Below are 20,446 nucleotides of genomic sequence, written 5' to 3'. Positions count from 1 at the left end.
CAGATGTCCAAGGTAAGAAAGAGCTTTCTATAAGGAGAGAACAACAAGTGCGAATGTCCTGAGAAAGGACCATACCTGGCTATGGTTAGAGGACAGGAGAGTAAGTAGTACAAGATGAAGTCAAAAAGTAAACAGATAGAATAAATCATACTGGTCTTTGTATATCAATAAAAATGCTAGATTTTACTCAAAAGAACTAGATCTTTGACCTAAATTGCAATCAATGCTACAGATCTCTTTCCTATGCTCATCCTCCAGCAGTTCACCAGGTATTATATTATGTCCTTCTTATCCACAGCCAACCATTTCATGGTGCTCTCATTAGCATCCTCATTTTTCCTTCAAAACTTTTATTAAGAAAACTTTATTTAGATGCTCTCTGAATTTGCTGCTAAGCTACCCAAATATATTGCAGAGAAAAAGTAAATTGTATCTATCAAACATTTATGGAAACCTCTTAATTTCAAGAAACCTGAAGCTCAAGCTATTAACATGAAATTCTTATTTTGCAGCCCTTCACTCTCTATAGGGGACCATTTACCTCTACAGTAAGACCAAAACCCCTGGCAATAACCTTTGTCAATGACCTTCTCTAGCTTTTTCTCTTTTTTTCATTTTCTAGCTTTTTCATGGTTATACCATATTATTCCCTATGATTTTCCTATTATCTCAAAGAAAGAAGTAGCTTTGTTCCTTTTTTCACATCAAAACTTCTCAGAAAAACTGAATCTACTTCCTCCTTTCCCATTCTCTTATTTAAAAACTGCTTCACTGAGATATAATTCACATATATTCACATTCAACCATTTAAAGTGTATAATTCAATGATTTCTGGCATATTTATAGATATCAGCAACAATTACCATACTTGAATTTAGAACATTTCTATCATCTCACAAACCTACTTCATACTCTGGAGCCCTAACACTTTTAGCCACCTCACCCTATCTCCAGCCCTAAGCAACCACTAACCTACTTTGTATCATTATAGATTTTACTCTCTTGGTTTTTCATATGAATTGGGTCATATAGATTGTGGTTTCTGTGACTGGCTTCTTGCAGTTAGCATGTTTTCAAAATTCAGTCAAGTTTGTAGCACTATCAGTACTTCATTTCTTTTTATGGCTGAATAGTATTCCAGTGCATGGTTATACCTATCCATTTGTTTGTTAACTGGACATCTGGGTTGTTTCTAGTTTGGGGTTATTATGAACAATGCTATTATAAACATTTGTATATAATTTTGGGGGTAAACATACATTTCTAGATTTGCTTAAATTTTTATTGTGATAAAATACATATAACATAAACTTTGAGATTTTAGCCATTTTTAAGTGTGCAGTTCAGTGGCATTAAGCATTATGGCATTCATCACTACCATCCATATTCAGAACTTTTTCATCATCCCATACTGAAACTGTACCCATTAAATGATAACTCCTGGAAGTCCTCGCCACAGAAATCGGACAAATAAAAGGCATCCAAATTGGAAAGGATGAAGTAAAACTGTCATTATTTGCAGATGACATGATACTAAATAAAGGGAAACCTAAAGAGTCTACCCAAAAACTACTAGAACTCATAAATTCAGTAAAGTAGCAGTGTACAAAATTAATATTCAGAAACTGGTTGCATTTTATACACCAATAATGATCTATGAGAAAGATATTAAAACAATCGCATTTAAAATTGCATCCAAAAAAAAAAAATACCTAGGAATAAATTTAACCAAGGAAGAAAAAGACTGGTACTCAGAAAATTGTAAGACAGTGAAGTAAGAAATTGAAGAAGACACTAATAAGTGGAATCATATACCACTTGGATAGAAAAATTAACATTGTTAAAATGTCCATACCAATCAAAGGAATCTAATTCAGTACAACCCCTATCAAAATATTGATGGCATTTTCACAGAACTAGAACAAATATTCCTGAAATTTATGTAGAATCGCAAAAGATCCCAAATAGCCACAGCAATCTTGAGAAAGAAGAACAACGTTGGAGATATCACACTATCCCATATCAAACTATATTACAAGTCTAAGGTAATCAAAACAGCATGGTACTGGCATAAAAACAATATATAGATCAATGGAACAGAACAGAGATCTCAAAAATAAACCTATGTCAATAAGTCAATTAATCTATGAAAAAGGATGCAGAAATTTACAACGGGGTAAAGACAGTTTCTTAAATAAATGGTGTTGGGAAAACTGAACAGATACATGCAAAAAGAAGAAAATGAATCATCTTTTTACAACACTCTAAATAGATTAAGATTTAAATGTAAGACTTGAACCATAAAATTCCTAGAAAACAAAGGTAGTAAACTCTCTGACATTGCTCTCTTAGTAATACATATTTTTTTCTGATATAGCTCTTTGGACAAGGGAAAAAAAAGAAAAAATAAACAGGTGGGACTACTTCAAACTAAAAAACTTTGCACAGCAAAGGAACCCATCAATAAAACAAAAAGACAACCTACTGAATGGGAGAAGATATTCGCCAATGATACATCTGATAAGGGCTTACTATCCAAAATATATAAAGAACTCATACCACTCAACACCAAAAGAGCAAATGATCTAATTATAAAATGGGCAAAGGACCTGAATTTCTCCATAGAGTACATACAGATGGCCAATAAATATAAGAAAAGATGCTCGATGTCACTAATAATCAGAGAAATATTTGTAAATTAAAACCACAATGAGGTATCACCTCACACCTGTCAAAATGCCTACCGTCAATAAATCAACAAACAAGTGTTGGTGTGCATGTGGAAAAAGGGAATCCTCCTGCACGGTTGATGGGATTGCAAATTGGTGTACCCAGTATGAAAAACAGTTTGGAGGTTCCTCAAAAAATTAAAACTAGAACTATCTGATGACAAGCAATTACAGTTCTGGGTATTTATCCAAAGAAATTCAAAATACTAATTTGAAAAGATATATGCACTCCTATGTTTATTGCAGCATTATTTACAATAGCCAAGATATGGAAGAAACCTAAGTGTCCATCAATAGATTACTGTATAAAGAAGTGGTACATATATACAATGGAATATTACTCAACCATTAAAAAAAAAACCCTGAAATCTTACCATTTCCGACAACATGGATAAACCGAGAGTGCATTAGCCTAAGTGAAATAAGTCAGAGAATGACAAATACCATATGATCTTACTTATATGTGTAATTTAAAGAAAATGAACAAACAAACAAAACAGAAACACAGAGAACAAACTGACGGTTGCCAGATGGGAGAGGGATTGAGGGTATCTGAGTAAAAAAAGATGAAGAGATTTAAGGAATACAAATTGGTAGTTAAAAAACAGTCACGGGGATGTAAAGTCAATATGGAACATAGTCAATAATATTGTAAAACTATGCATAGTGCCAGGTGGGTACTAGACTAATGGGGGGATCACTTTGTAAATTATGTAACTATCTAACCACGATGCTGTATACCTGAAGCTAATATAAAATAATATTGAATGACAACTGTAATTAAAAATTTTTAAAAAGAAACACATGGCTGGTCTCTGAGAAGTAGGGCTCAAGTGTAACTTTTTGTTCCCTGTAATTTTTAATATTTTACAAATTTTCTAAAATTAACATGTAATTGTTCTTGTAACATAAAACCAAACAAAATAAATTTAAATTTTTAAATTTATTTAAAAAAGAAAAGAAAGAAAAAACAAAACAATAACTCTTCATTCACCTCACCCAGAACAAGTTTTTATTTCTCTTAGGAATATAGAAAAGAAAAGAAACTGCTGAGTCATATGGTAACTCTGTGTTTAACTGAGGGACTTCCAAACATTTTTTCCAAAGCCCTGTTCCATTGCAGATTTCCACCAGCAATGTATGAGGGTTTTAATTTCTCTACATCTTTGCCAATGCTTGTTATTATTTATCTTTTTGATTATAGGAATCTTAGTGCATATGAAGTGATAACTCATTGTAGTTTTGATTGATTTGCATTTCCCTGAGGTTAAGCTTATTCTCATGTGCTTATGGACCATCTGCCTCTGGAGATATGTCTATTCAGATCATTTCCCAATTTTTTAATGGGGAACTATCTTTTATTGTGGAATTGGAAGAGGTTTCATAATATATTCTACATACAAGTCAATTACAGGTTGCAAACATTTCTACCTATTCTTGATAGTATTCTTTGAAGCACAAAAATTTTTAATTTTGAGATATTCTAAAATAATATTTATTGTCTTTTGTTGTTCATGCTTTTAATGTCATAACTAAGAATTCTTTGTCAAATTCAAAGTCATGAAGATTCACCTCTATATTTTTTTCTGACAGTTTTACATTTTTAGACTTATATTTAGTTTTTTGAACCATTTTGTTAATTTTTATGTATGGTGTGAGGTAAGGGTTCAACTTCAAATTTTTGTATGTTAACTACCCAGTTTTCTTAGCACTATTTGCTGAAAAGACTATTCTTTCCCCTAGACAAGCTTTTTGAAAATCAGCTGACCATGGATATATGGATTTCTTTTCTGGACTCTCAATTTATTTCCTTGATCAACATGTTCATGTTTATGCCAGTACCACATCATCTTGATTACCACTGCTTTGTAGTAAGTTCAAAATCAGGAAGTGTGACTCTCACTTTATTCTTCTTTTTCCGAATTAATTTGGTTACTCTGGGCACCTTGCAATTCCATATGCATTTTAGAATCAGCTTGTTAATTCTTTCCTAGTGCTGCTCTTTCTTTGGGTGAATTCAAATTACCAGGTGGGGTATCTTGCTTTCAGCCTGAAAAACCTTCTTTAGCATTTCTTAAGTTATGTCTGCTAGAAACAAATTCTCTCCATTTTTTTTTTTTTTTAATCTAGGAAAGTATTTCTCTTCATTATGGAGGACAGCTTTACTGGATATAGAATTGTTGGTTCACAGTTTCTTCCTTTTAGCACTTTTGAACCAACTACCTTCTGGGACGCCTTTATTTCTGCTGAGAAGTGAGCTGTAAATCTTCTTGGGGCTCACTTCTAAGTGACGAACATTTTTCACATGTTGCTTTCAAGATTTTCTCCTTGTCTTTGACTTTCATTGTTTTTACTATGATGTGCCAACTTGCGGACTTTCTGAGTTAATCCTAGTTGGAGTTTGTTGAGCTTCCTGGATGTGTAGGTTGTTGTTTTCAATATATCTGAAAAGTTTTCAGCCATTATTTCTTTGAATATTTTTCATTTTCCTTTCTTTTTCTTGTGGTACTCGTATTACATATATGCTGGTGTGTTTAATGGTGTACCACATTTCTCTCAGTCTCTGTTTGTTTTCCTTAATTCTTTCTCTGTTCTTTGGCTTACCTAATCTCTGTTGATCTGGCTTCCAGTTGGTTAATTCTTTTTTCAGGCAGTTCTACAGCTGAGCCCCTCTAGTGATTTTTTAAATTTGTTATTGCATTATTCAACTCTAGCTTTTCCACTTGATTATTTTTTATAATTTCTATCTTTTTATTGATATTTTGTATTTGATGCAACATTGTTGTCATATATTTCTTTACTTCTTTAATCATGCTTTCCTTTAGTTCTGTGAACACATTTATAGTAACTACTTTGAAACCTTGTTCTGTTAAATCCAACATTTGGTAACTCTCAAAGAAAATGTATGTTGCTTGCTTCCCAGCCCCCCACACACTGTATGGGTCATACTTTCATGTTTCTTTACATGTCTCATAACTTTTGTTGGAAACTGAACATTTTAGCTAACATATTATAGACACTCGGTATTGGTCATCCTCATCTCTGGGACTTGTTATTTGCTTGTTTAATTGTTGAGTGACTAGCTAGATTACTTTAGTGAAGTCTATTTCTCTCCCACCGTGTTAAGCCTCTGATGCTAAACCTCAGAGAGACACAGCTTTGGGTATACCCACCGTTACCCAGGGATGAAGGTGGTGCTGATGGAGTTGCTTCCTCTTTTTTTTTCCTGACCACGCCCTGTTGCTAAATTCCACTAACTGCCCACAGATATTAGTTCTGACTCCTGAGGACTCCTCCCAGTTGTTTTTTCCCTAGCTATCTCCTAAGAACTAGCTGGCCTATAGTCTAGTCTGTAGATCCATGAATATCCTCCCCATTGCTTTTCGCCACAACCCCCACTGTTTTTGAGATTATCCTCAGGTTTAAACTTCTCCAGGCTCTGTAAGTCAGTTACTTTGGAAAGATATTAGAAATTAACTGTTTTACTGCCTGCTTCTCTCCCAGGCAAAATCTTTGTGCCAGGATCTGAAGCTGGGGGTGGAGAAAATAGCAAGTTTCTGAGTGACATCTCAGCCTAGGAACTTGGTGGAGGAGGGCAGCAGCCTTGGGTCCTCTTAGCCTGCCCTTCCTGGTATGGAACCACTAATTCAAAAACTAGGGGGAAGTTTAATGAGACCCCAGTATTTTCAGGGAACTACAACAAGGTACAGATGCCACACCTTGAGTGGGGGTTGAGCACAGTAAGAGAGCACCCCCTTCTCCTGAATTCATTTGCCTGAACTGATCCTCAGCTATAGGTAGCTGTGAGCAGCATGAGAAACGCTTAAGTCCTTCTCCTCCCAAGAAAAAATCCTCCAGGCAGGAACTGGGGACGAAGGTAGTCTTTTGTTCTTGGCTGCTGTAGTCTGAAGTGGAATATATATGCCTTGCTAAGCTGGGAAGAGAGAGGGAGGAAACAGTCTTGGTTCAAATATCACAGGATTTTTGGGAATTCTTTCTTATAGATTTTGAGATGATTTTTCATTTGCTGTTTGCTTTTAGGACCATTTGACCATTTCCAGAGATTTTAAATTGTTATTTTGTAATAGTTTTCACCAGTTTCACTGAGGAGTGGGTCAGTGGAGTAAGGGAGTGCTATTGCCTCAGAAGTCTATCTTCTCCCACTTTGTCTTTAACCAATTCTAATAATGCTTTTATATCTACTACTACACATCTAGGGCTCCAAAAGCTTTGTTTTGCTGTTAAGAAATCAATTCTCAATCTTAATCTTCTTCAGCTTTTCAGTAGCATGTAAAACAGTTAACTATTATTCCTCCAACTTAAATGAAATTCACTCTTTGGGGCCCCATACTACTTTGAGTTTTCCTCCTCTCTCATCATTTTTTTCTGGCTTAGTCTCCTTTGCAGACTGCCACCTCTCTGCCCAATCTATGATTTTGGGAGTACCTGTCTTGGGCCAGGGTTCTCTTTTTTCATATAAGTTTCTGAGTGAGCTTGGTGGAGGAGGGCAGCAGCCTGAGGTCCTTTTAGCCTGCCTTTCCTGGTATGGAACCAAATCTTCCATGTTTGACTTCTTCCATTTAGATCTCAAGTCAAATGTCACCTTCTCATAGATGTCTCCCTGACCACCCTAAATAAGGTGCTCTATCACACAATATTGTTTTATTTTCTCATAGTAATTACCATTATCAAAAATTCAGCATGAATTACTGAATGATGAAAATTGCTAACCTGGCTTTTAGTGCTTTGATTCTATATTCCGATTCTCCTAGAGTCTTGTTCCATTCTTTACTTCTTTTCTTTCTTGCATCTCTGATGTCTTTCTCTCTCCACTGATACTTCTATCTATAAACATCCTCAACTCTCCCTCTATCATTAAAAACAAACCAACAAACCAAAAACTTTCCTTTGGCTCAGCTAACATGGCCAAATTTGTTTTCTTCTCTGCTTTATTTCAAAAGAACACTTAAAACCCACTGCATTTGTTTCTTTGTTACCCCCATTCTTTTTGGGGTTCTTAAACAGGGGTCATACATCCTCTTCCCCACCAACTGCTTTACCGAATTTAGTCTCCAAAGGGTGACAGTGATGTCCCATTAGTCAAAATACAGTGATTTTTCCCCTCTCCATTGAATTTAAAAAGCAGAAAATACAAAATAAAAATTCTACTTCTTCGAGATAAACCACTATTATCATTTGCTGTGTATATTGCCCAAACCTTTTTTAGTGTAAGCAAATGAATTTAAAAATAAACTAAGACAAAAATAGAATGATAGTATACATGTTACTTTACATAATTAAAAAAATATATATTATTAGATCTTTTCAGATCAACATATGGGTTCTGTCCTCTTGTTCCCTCTTCCATTAGTCCTTATCTAATCACCTGTTTAGCATAAAAGAGTTATTGAAGACAACAATAAGGTCTCATTCTATCATTCTAGCCTACTCTTGTGCCACTTATTTTGCCAGTCAAAACTTCTTACTTCCCCTATTTTACCAGTCAGAACTTCTTACTGCAGTGGGTACAATTCAATTATAAGTATTTAGAAAAAAAAAAAAGTTAAACAAGAAACAAACATTTAAAAGCACTCATGAGTCTATCAAACATTTTTCTTATAAAGTAGGCGATAATCTGCTGTTCTCTGAGTCAGCCTCATCACAATAAATGATTCTAGTGTTTAAAAGTGTACAAGTCGATCAACTGATTTGGTGCATAAATAAAAATTTGAAACTACTTTTTCAATCTAGGAAAAATTGACTGCTTTAATCTTATTAAGATGCAATGTTGTTTTCCAATATGACTCCTAAATGCAGCTATATATACTGTATTTTATCAGTGATCTAAGAGATTTTCAGGTTTGAGTATATTCAGTTTTTCCTGCCAGATCGAGAACCTATCCCAACATAAAATCTCTCCTATAGTTTCTGAACATACCAACTCCTTTCACATGACATTTATGCCAGTAGTCCAACAATAATGATGCTGTCTGATGTATTACGGATATGTTTTAATATCAATTAAAAATAATGACCATTTATGTTCATCTCCTAGTTTCTACTCATCCTACTTGGTACTATCCTTTAAAACAGACTCTGGTTAGAAATTGGGCTATTCAGCTACTAATAAAATTTGACTTCTTCAGTTAAAACTTTCATGTAATCTTTTAAGGTATACAAATAATAATAAGCATTAAAAAGATTTAGAAGGTTTGCAATTCCCAATTTCTAATTTATAATAAAAATAAAAGACAAAAATCCTTAAAATGACAACAAACAGGTTTGATTTAACAAACATACTCATAATCTGGCTTTTTTGGTATGAATATGTCCTGTGTATCATCTTCAACATGTTGTAGGTCAACACAGAGGTCTGTAGTTCCACTTCCATTAAATTTTCCTTGAATATTTTGGCTGTACTGTTGAAGACGCTTCCATAAATCATTATAAAAACGCAATAATTTAGGGTATTCTCCTTCAAATGCCTGTTTCAAAAACATAGAAGCTGCCAAGCAAAACAATAAGATGCATTAGATAAATGATAAAATAAAATGTAACTAATAAAAATTTATTTTATACATGGAGGTGATGCTACAAAAAGCCTAGGTTATAGGACAAACCAAAAGTGTATTCTAATGAGACCTTTTGAAATAATGATGGCAATTGTAATTTTCCACTCATTTATTATAGGTGATACTTTTTCTTTTATTGGAAATTGGTTAGAGATTTATGTAGTTTATGAAACGATCCCAATCACTCTATCATCCCTCTGGCTCTACACACAGCCATTACATTAATGCTGACTGCATTCCCTATGCCGAGTTCCCCAGCTCCGTGACCATCTATCAACTACTAATTTGTACTTCTTTAACCGTTCAACCCCTTTCTCCAAGCCCTCCAATATCTCCCCTCTCAGGCCATCATGAGATTGTCCTCTACATTTGTGAATCTGTTTTCGATTAGTTTGTTCTTTTTTGTTCCTTAGATTCCACATATAAGTGAAATCATATAGTATAGAAAGAAGAACAAAGTTGGAGGTATCACACTACCTGATATTAAGCTATACTACAAGGCTACAGTAATTAAAACAGCAAGGTACTGGCATAAAAACAGATACACTGATCAGTAGAATAGAATAGAGAGCCCAGAAATAAATTCACGTCTATATGCTTATTTAATATATGACAAAGGAGGCAAGAATATACAATTTGGGTAAAGACAGTTTCTTCAATAAATGGTGTTGGGAAATTAAACAGATACATGTAAAAAAATGAAAGTGGACTACCTTCTTATACCTAATACAAGAATAGACTCAAAATAGATTATAGACTTAAATGTAAGACCCCAAAACATAAAACTTCTAGAATAAAACATAGACAGTAACTCTCTGATACTGCTACTAGTAATTTCTTTTTTGGATACATCTCCTTGTACAAGGGAAACAAAAGAAAAAATAAATAGAACTACATCAAACTAAAAGGTTTTGCACAGCAAAGGAAACAATCAACAAAACAAAAAGACAACCTATTGAATGGGAGAAGATGTTCATGTACGATACACCTGATAAGGGGTTAATATCCAAAATATATAATTCATACAACTCAATGATAACAAAAAAAAAATCCAATTAAAAAATAGGTGATACTTTTATAAATAGACACCTCTACCATCAATTATTTGGTTTCTTTGAGATATCATTTACGTAGGAAAGGCAGAAAAATGTTTGACTTTTTTTTTCTCTCTATTCACCAGTTTTCAAAATGCAGAGTAAGTTTCATGTATCGTCAAGGGTAACCAGTAAGTATTTCTTTATTTACATCATTAAGAACTCCTGGATTTAGGCATATCTGATGGGTTTCAATCTCTTGTAATTGTTATCCTTATTGATGCTAAATTTATTCCATCTTTGGTATATACCTAATCCTTTTAATACAATCCTAATAGCCTTTGGTATCTGCCTTGGTTTCTGGTACACAGGGTTACAGAATTGTCCTGTACATTTCCTGCCCCACACCTGGAATTAGCCATTTCTTGAAAAGAAACTCTGCTTTCTTTTAATGAGAAATCATGTTTAAAAACCACAACATGGCTATTAGAGGGGTTCAGCACTATGGAAATAGTCACTATTTCTAGGCCTTTCCAGGAGACAGAGATATGAAACATACATAAATCGAATTACTTATTTTTAAAGAAAAAATACCTATTCAGTTGATCACACCCATTTTATACCTTCCTTCTCTTATGCTGAAAATCCTGATTCACTATGATAACCAACATAATTATTCATTTACTTTTTAGCATGCCACATATACAGCAATCTGAGAATAATAATAATAACAATAATAATAATAATAATACCTTCAATAACATGATTATTAAAAACAGTTCACAGATTTTTGGGGAAAATCTTGTCTTTGAAAAATATCCCAGTAGGGCCACAAGAACTTTTTTTTTTAAACAACAAAAAAGGTAAAGAAGTCAAATGAATATTCCTTCGATGTGGTTATGCCACCAATTTAACAGACACTTGCCTAAAGATTTTCCATTTAACTTGTGATTTTTAGTAATTTCTTTCATTTTATAACTACATAAAATATTTATATGTTTTCAAAGTTAAATCTACATAGCAAAGTATATTCAAAGAAGACTAGCTTTTATCCCTGGTCTCTCCAATGTATTCATCATACACACCCTCCCCGTAATATTGGTAACCATTTTTCTGGATTTTATGGTTTATCCTTCCATTTCTAAAAACATATAAGCAAAAATTTATACTTTTATATACCACTTCTTATCTCAGGTAAACAATAGCACACTGTATGCATACTTCATCTTTCTTTTTTAAAATTAATATATCTTTGAGATTGCTCGATAGCAGTAAATAAAGCTATTCCTCAGTTCATTTTTTAAAATGTTCTTATTCCTTTTTATAGCTGCATGGCATTTTATTCTATGGATATACCATAGTTTAATTCCCTCATGATGAACATTTGGACTGTTTTTAGTTTTTTCTATTCCAAGTAATGATGCAGTGAATAGACATATGAATATGTCTTTTCATATTATTGCTAGTGCATCTATGGAATAAAATTTTAGGAGTAGAATTGCTCAGTAAAAAAGCAAATGCCTATATGATTTTGTTAGATACTTGCAAACTCCCCTCCCTAAGGTTTGTATGCTAATTAACAACATGTGAGTGTTTCCTCACAGGCTTGCTGATAGGGTGTTATAAAACTTTTTTATTTTTTTGCTGAATTGATGGATGAAAAATGAGGTCTCTGTATAGTTTTATTTTTCCTTCCTCAATTTATGGGTGACATCTTTTTCTTTAGGGTTGTTGGCCTTTCCCTTCTCATTTTAGAAGCTTTTTATACATTAGGGATACTAATTCCTTTTCTTTGGTATAAGTTATAAATGGTCAATAAACATAGAAAAATAAATATCATTGATCACAGAAAAATTAAAACCACAACATGATTCAACTATATGTCCACCAGAATGGCTAAAACAAACAAACAAACAAAACACAGAAAACACCAAGTGTTGACAAAGATATGGAAAACCTGGAACATTCATATACTGTGAATGGGAATTTAAATTGGTATAACAACATTAGAAAACACTTTAGCAGCATCTACTTAAGCTGAACATATGCATACTTTATCACCTACTGTATTCATTCTCTACAGTTGCTGTAACAAATTATTACAAACTTAGTGGCTTAAAACAACATAAATGAATTATCTTTCAGTTCTTGAGGTTTTCTAACAAATTTGGTCTCAATAAGCCAAAATTGGGGTGTCAGGAAAGCTGCGTTCCTTCTGAAGTTTCTAGGGGAGTTTTTCCTTGACTTTTCCACCTGCCTACATTCCTTAGCCTGTGGTCTCTTTCCAGCAATTGTATCTCTGTTTCCATGGTCACATCTCCTCCTTTTTTAAAGTTTTTAAGCTTTTTATAAAAGAGCACTGGCATGTTTTCTTCCTTGACCCCTCCCTCTTTTCCTTCCTTCTTTCTAATCAACAAGTATTTAGTAAATCCTTACTGTGTGTCGTGTACTCTTTTAGCCATTGAGGATCTTGCCATGATCTAAGTAGTATTTCATGTCTTATGAGGATTATATGCTAGCAGAAGGTGAGGAGTAGCAGGCAGATGGTCCAGATGTGACAAATAAAGTGAAATATTAGAAAGTGACAAGAGCTATGGATAAAATAAAGCAAAGTAAGGGGGATGAGATATTATGGGAAAACCATCAGATTACAAAGAATTATGTTTGCATTTGAAAAAGTTCAAAATGGTAATGTTTATTTTGCTTGCTTCTATTGAGGCTTAAAAAATATATATCATAACACAACAGGTTGATGAACAAATATTATTATCTGGAAACTACAATAGATAAATAACAGACATAAAGCTTAGAAATCATCTTGGAAATAACTAAAACCCATAGATAATTAAAGCAGATTTCCTATGAAGCTACTTTAAATCTTCATGATGACAAATTCAGGCCCCTTATCTTTAGAATAAAGTAAATTTATTGCTTGTAAAACCCTTGCATTATATGTTATTATACCTAGTAGAACTACATTTTACCAAGCATGAATGTTTATAATCAGAAAGAAAATGTTCCTAACTAGAAAATTTTCCCTTTAGATATTTTCTGCCAAAATATTACTTACTTAGACAATCTGTTACATTGTGTAGAATCTTCAACTCTGCAGATGGTTGCATTTCCTTAATATGGTCTGTCTATAATTTAAGTACTACAGTACACATCAGGGACTGTATGTGCTATATAAAAGAAAGGTGCTTTCCAAAAAACTTACTTGGAGTTCTCCCAAAGGTAGTTATTAAAGTAATAAGACTATTAGAAGTAACAGACTACACTGAATGTAAAATATTAATATGGGATTTTTATCTAAAAACATTATACTTCCTCTCAGTAGCTTTTTTGACTATACAAGCCAGATAGATCCAATAAGGTAAGAACTGTAACATATCTACTGGATTTGGTAATTAAGAGGTAGGTCACTGCTTACTTTAATGAGAACAATTTCAAGAGATAACCAGACTACACCTAGTTGAAAAATAAACTGTATGAAAATGAAGACAAAAAAAAAAAACCAAACTACAAACTACTCTTTTGGGAAAGTTTGGATAAAAATTGAAGGGGAGATTAAATAGTAACTAAAGAGAAACTACTGTAAGCATTTGAGATCCTGCTTCCCTATAATCACTGGCAGTTTGGCTCAAATAAACTGCCATAAAAATTGTAAAAAAGAAAGAAAGGAAATCTCTAGTTTTGTTTTAGTTTTTATTAGAGCAACTTGACTAGGTTTATATCTCAAGGGAAAAAAATATTTTTTAAAAAAATACAAATTAAATTTACTAATTCAATAAGTAAAATACTGACTATAACAACTCCAAGACTTTTTTTAAAAGTTTTTAAAGTGATAAATTACATTTTTAATCAATGCTTGAAAATGATACAGTGAAACAGTCATAAATGAGCTTTTACGTTTGCTTTTATTCTAAAAACTAAAGTTGCAATAAATTTTGTAATTATACTGACATATTTTATAGGTGCAATTACATCTTTGTATTTTCTTAGTAATTATATTCCTTAAAACATAATTGGCTTACAATGTAAAAGTTAAATATCAAAGAAAACTTCATGGGAGGAGGGAGGTAGATGGGGTAAAAGGGGTCAAATAGAAAGTAAGAGAGGGAGGGGAGGGAGGGAGGGAAGGAGGGAGAGAAGAAGGAAGGAAGGAAGGAAGGAAGGAAGGAAGGAAGGAAGGAAGGAAGGAAGGAAGGAAGGAAGGAAGGAAGGAAACTTTATGACGATAATTGTTCTCATGAAAATCCATTCCTTTCAGACATAAAGAAACTGTTGAATGGCTATGTTTATATATAGTACTATATCTGAATATTTTTAAAACTACTCCCTAAAATAATTCATAATTTAAGTTTTAAACAAACATCTCAGATTCTGAAAATGCTCATTTAGTTAGAAAACAACAATTATTGAATCAAAGATATAGACCTATAGGTGTTATTTCACTATTGTTTGGAAAAAATAATAAGGTGACTGTGGCTTGCAGCTAAAAAACTGCCTATAGAGAAATTTGTAGCATGCTTAAATTAGAAAAAAAAAAAAAGTTCAAATCAGTAGTCTAAACTTAACCTTAATAAACAAAAAATAGAGTAAATCAAACCCAAAGCAAAAAGAAAATAAATAATATACATGAGTGGAAATCAATGAAATTGAAAACAGAAAATAGAGAAAAGTCAACAAAACCAAATGTTGGTTTCTGAGAAGATGAATAAAATTAATAAACTTCTAGTCATAATCACTAGTAATAAGGAAAAAAACTAATAATATCAGAAATAAGATATGGAATATCATATCAGATTCTCCATACATTCAAAGGGTAATAAGGAAGTATTAAAAGCAACTTTATGCCAATCAATCAGAAAACTTCAAGGAATGAAAAATTCTTTGAAAGACATAAACTACCAAAGTTCACAAAATAAATGAGATAATCCTGCATCTACAAAAGAAGTTAAATTTGTAGTTAAAACCTTCCCACAAAGAAAATTCCAGGCCTGTATGACTTCCTTAGTGAATTCTACCAAATATTTAAAAAGAAACAATACCAATTCTACACGAACTGCTTGAGAAAACTGAAGAAGGAATACTTCCCAACATATTCTCTGAGGTTAGCATTACCTTACACCAAAACTGGAAAGAGACATTACAAGAAAACTAAAGATCAATATCTCATAAACATAGAATCAAAAGACCTTAAACATTTTTTAGCAATTTGAACCCAACAACGTATAAAAAGGATAATACATCATGACCATATAAGGCTTATCCAAGAATGCAAGGTTAGTTTAACATTTGAAAAATCAAAAATAACTAATACCATTTGATCATCTAAATGGATGCAAAAAGGCCCTGGGAAAAAATTAACAATTCAAAATAAACACTCTCAAATAACTAGAAATAGAAAGGAACATCCTCATCCTGATTAAGGACATCACTGAAAAACTTTAAGATCATATAAAGGTTAACTGAATGCTTTCTGAGATTGTAAACAAGATAAAACCTACCTCAATTCTACACAGTATTGGAGGTGTTAGCAAGTGTTGTAAGGGAAGAAAAAATAAATAAAAGAAAGCTAGATTGGAAAAGAAGCAAAATTGTAGACTATATTATCACTGATACAGAAAATCCTAAAAAAAAATCTCCCATAACCACTAGAATAAGTAAGGTTAGCAAAGTCAAGAATACATGGATGGCTAGTACATAAAAATCAACTGTATTTCTATATTCTAATGATAAACAATTACAAGGAAATTTTTAAAAACAGTGCTTATAATAACATCAAAGCATATGAAATCATAATAAATTTAAGAAAAGATTTGCTAGACGTGCAGACTAAAAACTAAATAACACTGTGAAGAGAATATGTAAAAGACCTAGATCAATGGTAAGGTATAGCGCACTTGTGGATGAGAACACTTTATATTGTTAAGATGTGAATTTATTACAAATTGATCTGTAGATTCAATAAATCTTAATCAAAATCTGTTTTTACAAGAACAACAAGCTGATTCTGAAATGTATATGGGACTGCAAAAGGCCTAGAATAGGAAGATTTACACTTTAATGATTAAAGTTATATGGCAATTTATACAGACATAGACATGAAAAAAAAAAATAGAACAAAATAGTCTAGAAATAGTTTCACTCATATATGACCACATGATTTTCAATAGAAACCCCAAGGCAATCAATAGGCAGAGTATAATCTTTTAGATCTGTATGCAAAGAAATGAACCTTAACCCTTCTCTCATATCATATACAAAAATTAACTCCAAATGAACCTAGTAAAACTTCTAGAATAAAATATAGAAGGAAATACTTCTGGCCTTGAGTCAGACAAAGATTTCCTATGTCAAAAAGAACCCCTATAAATTATAAAAGAAAAATTGAGAAATTTGACTTATCCAAATTTAAAAACTGTTATCATTTGGAAGATATTAAGAAAATGAAATGGCAAACTAGAGACAAGGGTGATATATTTGTAAAACATACATCTGAGAAAGGACTTTGAATTTAGAACATAAAGATCTCTTAAGAATTAATAATGAGAACGATCAATAAACTAAAAAAATGAAATAAAATAGAATAAAATAAAACTAAAAAGCCAATAATTTTGACAAATGCATAACCAAAGAAGATATACAGATGGCAAATAAACACGTGAAAATATGGTGCTCATTAGTCTTTAGGCTAGCGGAAGTTAAAACCACAATTAAAAACTACTATGCACTCACAAGAATGGCTAAAATTAAAATGACTACCAATATCATGGATTGTTAAGAATGTAGAGCCACTGGAATTATCATACATTGTTGATAGGTAGTCAAAATGGTACATCAATCTTAGAAAACAGTTTAGCAATTATTTATAAAGTTAAACATATATTTATCAAATGATCAGGAAATTCTACTTATAAGTATTTACCCAAGAGAATGGAGACATATGTCTACAAAAGACTTGTATATAAATGACTGTAGTAGTTTTACTCACAATAACCTCAAATTGTAACAACCCAATTGTTCCCCAGCTGGGAAACAGATAAACAAATTGTTATACGTATCTACTCAGTGGACTACTAGTCAGCAATTAAAAGAAAATGGACTATTAATATACCCAACAACATGGTTGTGTCTTAAAATAATTATGCTAACATAAAAGAATGCATACTGCACAATGCCAGTTTTATGAAAATCTAGGAAAAGCTAACTTATACCAATAGAAAGCTGATCATTAGTTGCCAGGAGCCAAGAGGTGAGAGTAGGAGATTAAGTACAAAAGTACATGAGTCAAACTTAGAAGGTGGAAATGTTCCATATCTTAACTGTTACAGTGGTTAAAAAGATGCAAACATACATAGAAACTCAAAGAATTTTCTACTTTAAATTGGAGAATTTTACTGTATATAAATTATATCTGAAAAAAAGCTGATTCAAACAGATACCTAATGGAGGGAGATGTATTCTCTTGAATAGTGTGATTTGTATAAGTAAATGCAGTGAATCAGCCCTAAATAAAACCTCTGTTTAAGTGCTGTGTGGTCACACATTAATGAAGACTCTTCTATGGGTACTATCTTACTGTACACTTCTTTATAAATAGAAGGGAGGGAGGTAGTGTGGTTTATTCAACATGGTGTTGCCAGTGACTAAACAATGTTTATATGTACTAGGTACTTTCAGTAAGAGTTTGTGAATAAAAATCTAACTACACACAAACTCTCAAAACCTTTATTTTATTATTATTTTTTATGGTGACATTGGATAACGAGATCCAATAAGTTTCAGCTGTACACTTTAACAGTAAGGCATATATACATTTAAACTGTGTGTTCACCTCCCATAGTTAGAATTCTTTCTGTCACCACATACTTGACCCCCTTTACCCCATCTACCTCCCCCCTCTACCTCCCTCCTCTCCCCAACCCATCCCCTCTGGAAACTACTAGTCTATAGTCCATGTCCATGAGTCTCTGTTTGTCTTATTCATTTGTTGCTTTTAGGTTTATAACCCACATATACATGATATCATGTGATTTTCAACTTTTTCTGCCTGGCTTATTTTGTTTAGTATGATTATCTCGAGGTCCAAAAAGATATTTGCACACCAATGTTCATAGCAGTTATTCACAGTGGCCAGGATAGAAGCAACCAAGTGTTCTATGATAGATGATTGGCTAAAGAAGCTGTGGTATATATATACAATGGAATATTACTCAGCCATAAGAAGAGATGAAATAACTGCCATTTGTGACAACATGGGTGGACCTCAAGATAATCAAAACCCTTTTAAAAAGTCCAGGTACATTCAATACTCTTACACTCAGTGATTAGATAATAATGTTCATAGATATTAGCTAGTTTGTATATTTCTTTGTTTAGAACTGCCCTGTGTCATTATTTTATGGCAAAAACAAATTAAGAAAAAGTTTAGTGGCTCAAATTTGGATGACCAACATTCATGATGCAAGTATTCACCTGTTAATTCATCAAGTCTTCATTTTTAACAATAAGGAAAAAGCTATCAAGTCTCTGCATTTTAACTTTTTATTTTGGAGAATTTTATTCAAGATATCATTTAAAAAGTGCAAAAAATTAACTCATTGCTTATAAAACTAAATATATGGCTAACATAAGAAATGAAAATTAGCCAGGAATTTTAAAAAGATATTTTATAAAACTACAGAGGAAAACATCTTGACATTAAATTCTAAAGTAACTGAACAACAATGCAATGAATTTGTAAAATAAATAGTATACTTACAATTCGTTGCCATTTGAAATTGAGAATAAAGTGCTTGAGTAACTGAATTCCAGAATGTGTATAAAATTCCAGATTGTTCATCCTGTAAGCCAAAATAGGGATGTATTCACTCATTTTAAAAAATTATAATGGATAAGATATAACATTAAAATTTATTTTAAAAGTACTGAAATAAAAATTTCTGAGACATCTGTCATTCAAACAATGGAATTATTAAGTAACTTAGTAGAAATATATAGATGACTTGAATCATGTCTCATGTTCAGGTAATCAGTCATCATCCTGCTCTGCTACTTATTGGCTCTGTGGGCTTGGTCAAGTTGCTTAATCATTCTGTGCCTCCTTCCTATCTGCAAAATGGAAATGATAACAGTACCTACATCGCAAGACTATTATGAAGATTTAAGAAGTCTATAAAAGTAAAGCCTTGGGACAGTTCCTAATATATTATAAACCCTCAGTGAATGAAAGTTATTATAATTACTATCATTATGACTCTGGTACAGAAGGCAATTTCCATGACTGGACCAAAATAATGAACAAAGCATGCTTAACCCAAGAATGACCACCAACATATAATTCACCAATTACAAAAGAGAAGTGCCTGAAATATAGATATCATTTTATTTTTTAAAAGTCAGAGGAATTACTACTACTTAGCTTAGTATGATATTTTTTTCATTCAACTTTGGATACATGTTTTAGAAAATGATTACTAAAAAAAGATAACACTAAAGTATCATTTGTTAAAAACATAGTACTTTAATACTGTTAAAACAGAATTACACTTCAAGAAATTTTATCAAGTACTTTTAAGGTACTTCTACACATGTGCTGTACAATATCAAATTGTCAATATTCTATTTTTGACAAAAATTACAATTTCATATGGTTCATCCTAATAATATAACTAAAATTTGTCTAATGTTCAAATATGACTATTGTCATATTGTCTGAAAGAAATTCTAATTTTCAAGGTTATAAATTAAGTAATGAAAAATACTGATTTCTCACTTTTATATCAATTCATACTTCTATTTTCATTTTAATTTGTTTCTGTTTTAAAAAATAAGTGTTTTGCTTTGAATTTTGGGTATTGTATACCATGACCAAAGCAATTCAAATAATTGTTAATTTCTTATGCAATGATAAGGAGATTCAGATTCCCAAGGTTTTACATAATATGTATATTGTATACCGTGTACTTAATTTAAAGTGTTTTATCATATTAAAGAATTATTACAATATGCCACATTAATGGAATAAAGAACAAAAACCCCATGATTATCTCAACTGATGCACAAAAAAGCACTGGATAAATTCAACACCTTTCCTGATAAAACC

The 20,446-nt window shown here is 32.2% G+C and overlaps 1 protein-coding gene across 4 annotated transcripts in view; it reads right to left on the bottom strand.

The window, feature by feature from the left end:
* COG5 (component of oligomeric golgi complex 5) overlaps positions 1-20,446 on the bottom strand; it is a 275,480-nt gene that overhangs the window by 65,612 nt on the left and 189,422 nt on the right. For all 4 annotated transcript variants that reach the window (XM_036230277.1, XM_016145849.2, XM_016145848.2 and 1 more), the window contains exons 11-12: positions 19,103-19,184; positions 9,030-9,234 (exon numbers count right to left, since the gene is read on the bottom strand). In XM_036230277.1, coding sequence (XP_036086170.1) covers positions 9,030-9,234; positions 19,103-19,184 — 287 coding nt within the window. The remainder of the gene's footprint in view (positions 1-9,029; positions 9,235-19,102; positions 19,185-20,446) is intronic.

Source organism: Rousettus aegyptiacus, unplaced genomic scaffold, assembly GCF_014176215.1.
Source record: "Rousettus aegyptiacus isolate mRouAeg1 unplaced genomic scaffold, mRouAeg1.p scaffold_m13_p_13, whole genome shotgun sequence".
Lineage (NCBI taxonomy): Eukaryota > Metazoa > Chordata > Mammalia > Chiroptera > Pteropodidae > Rousettus > Rousettus aegyptiacus.
The sequence above is the reverse complement of the archived record's forward strand: the minus strand, read 5'-3'. Positions and strand labels throughout refer to the sequence as shown.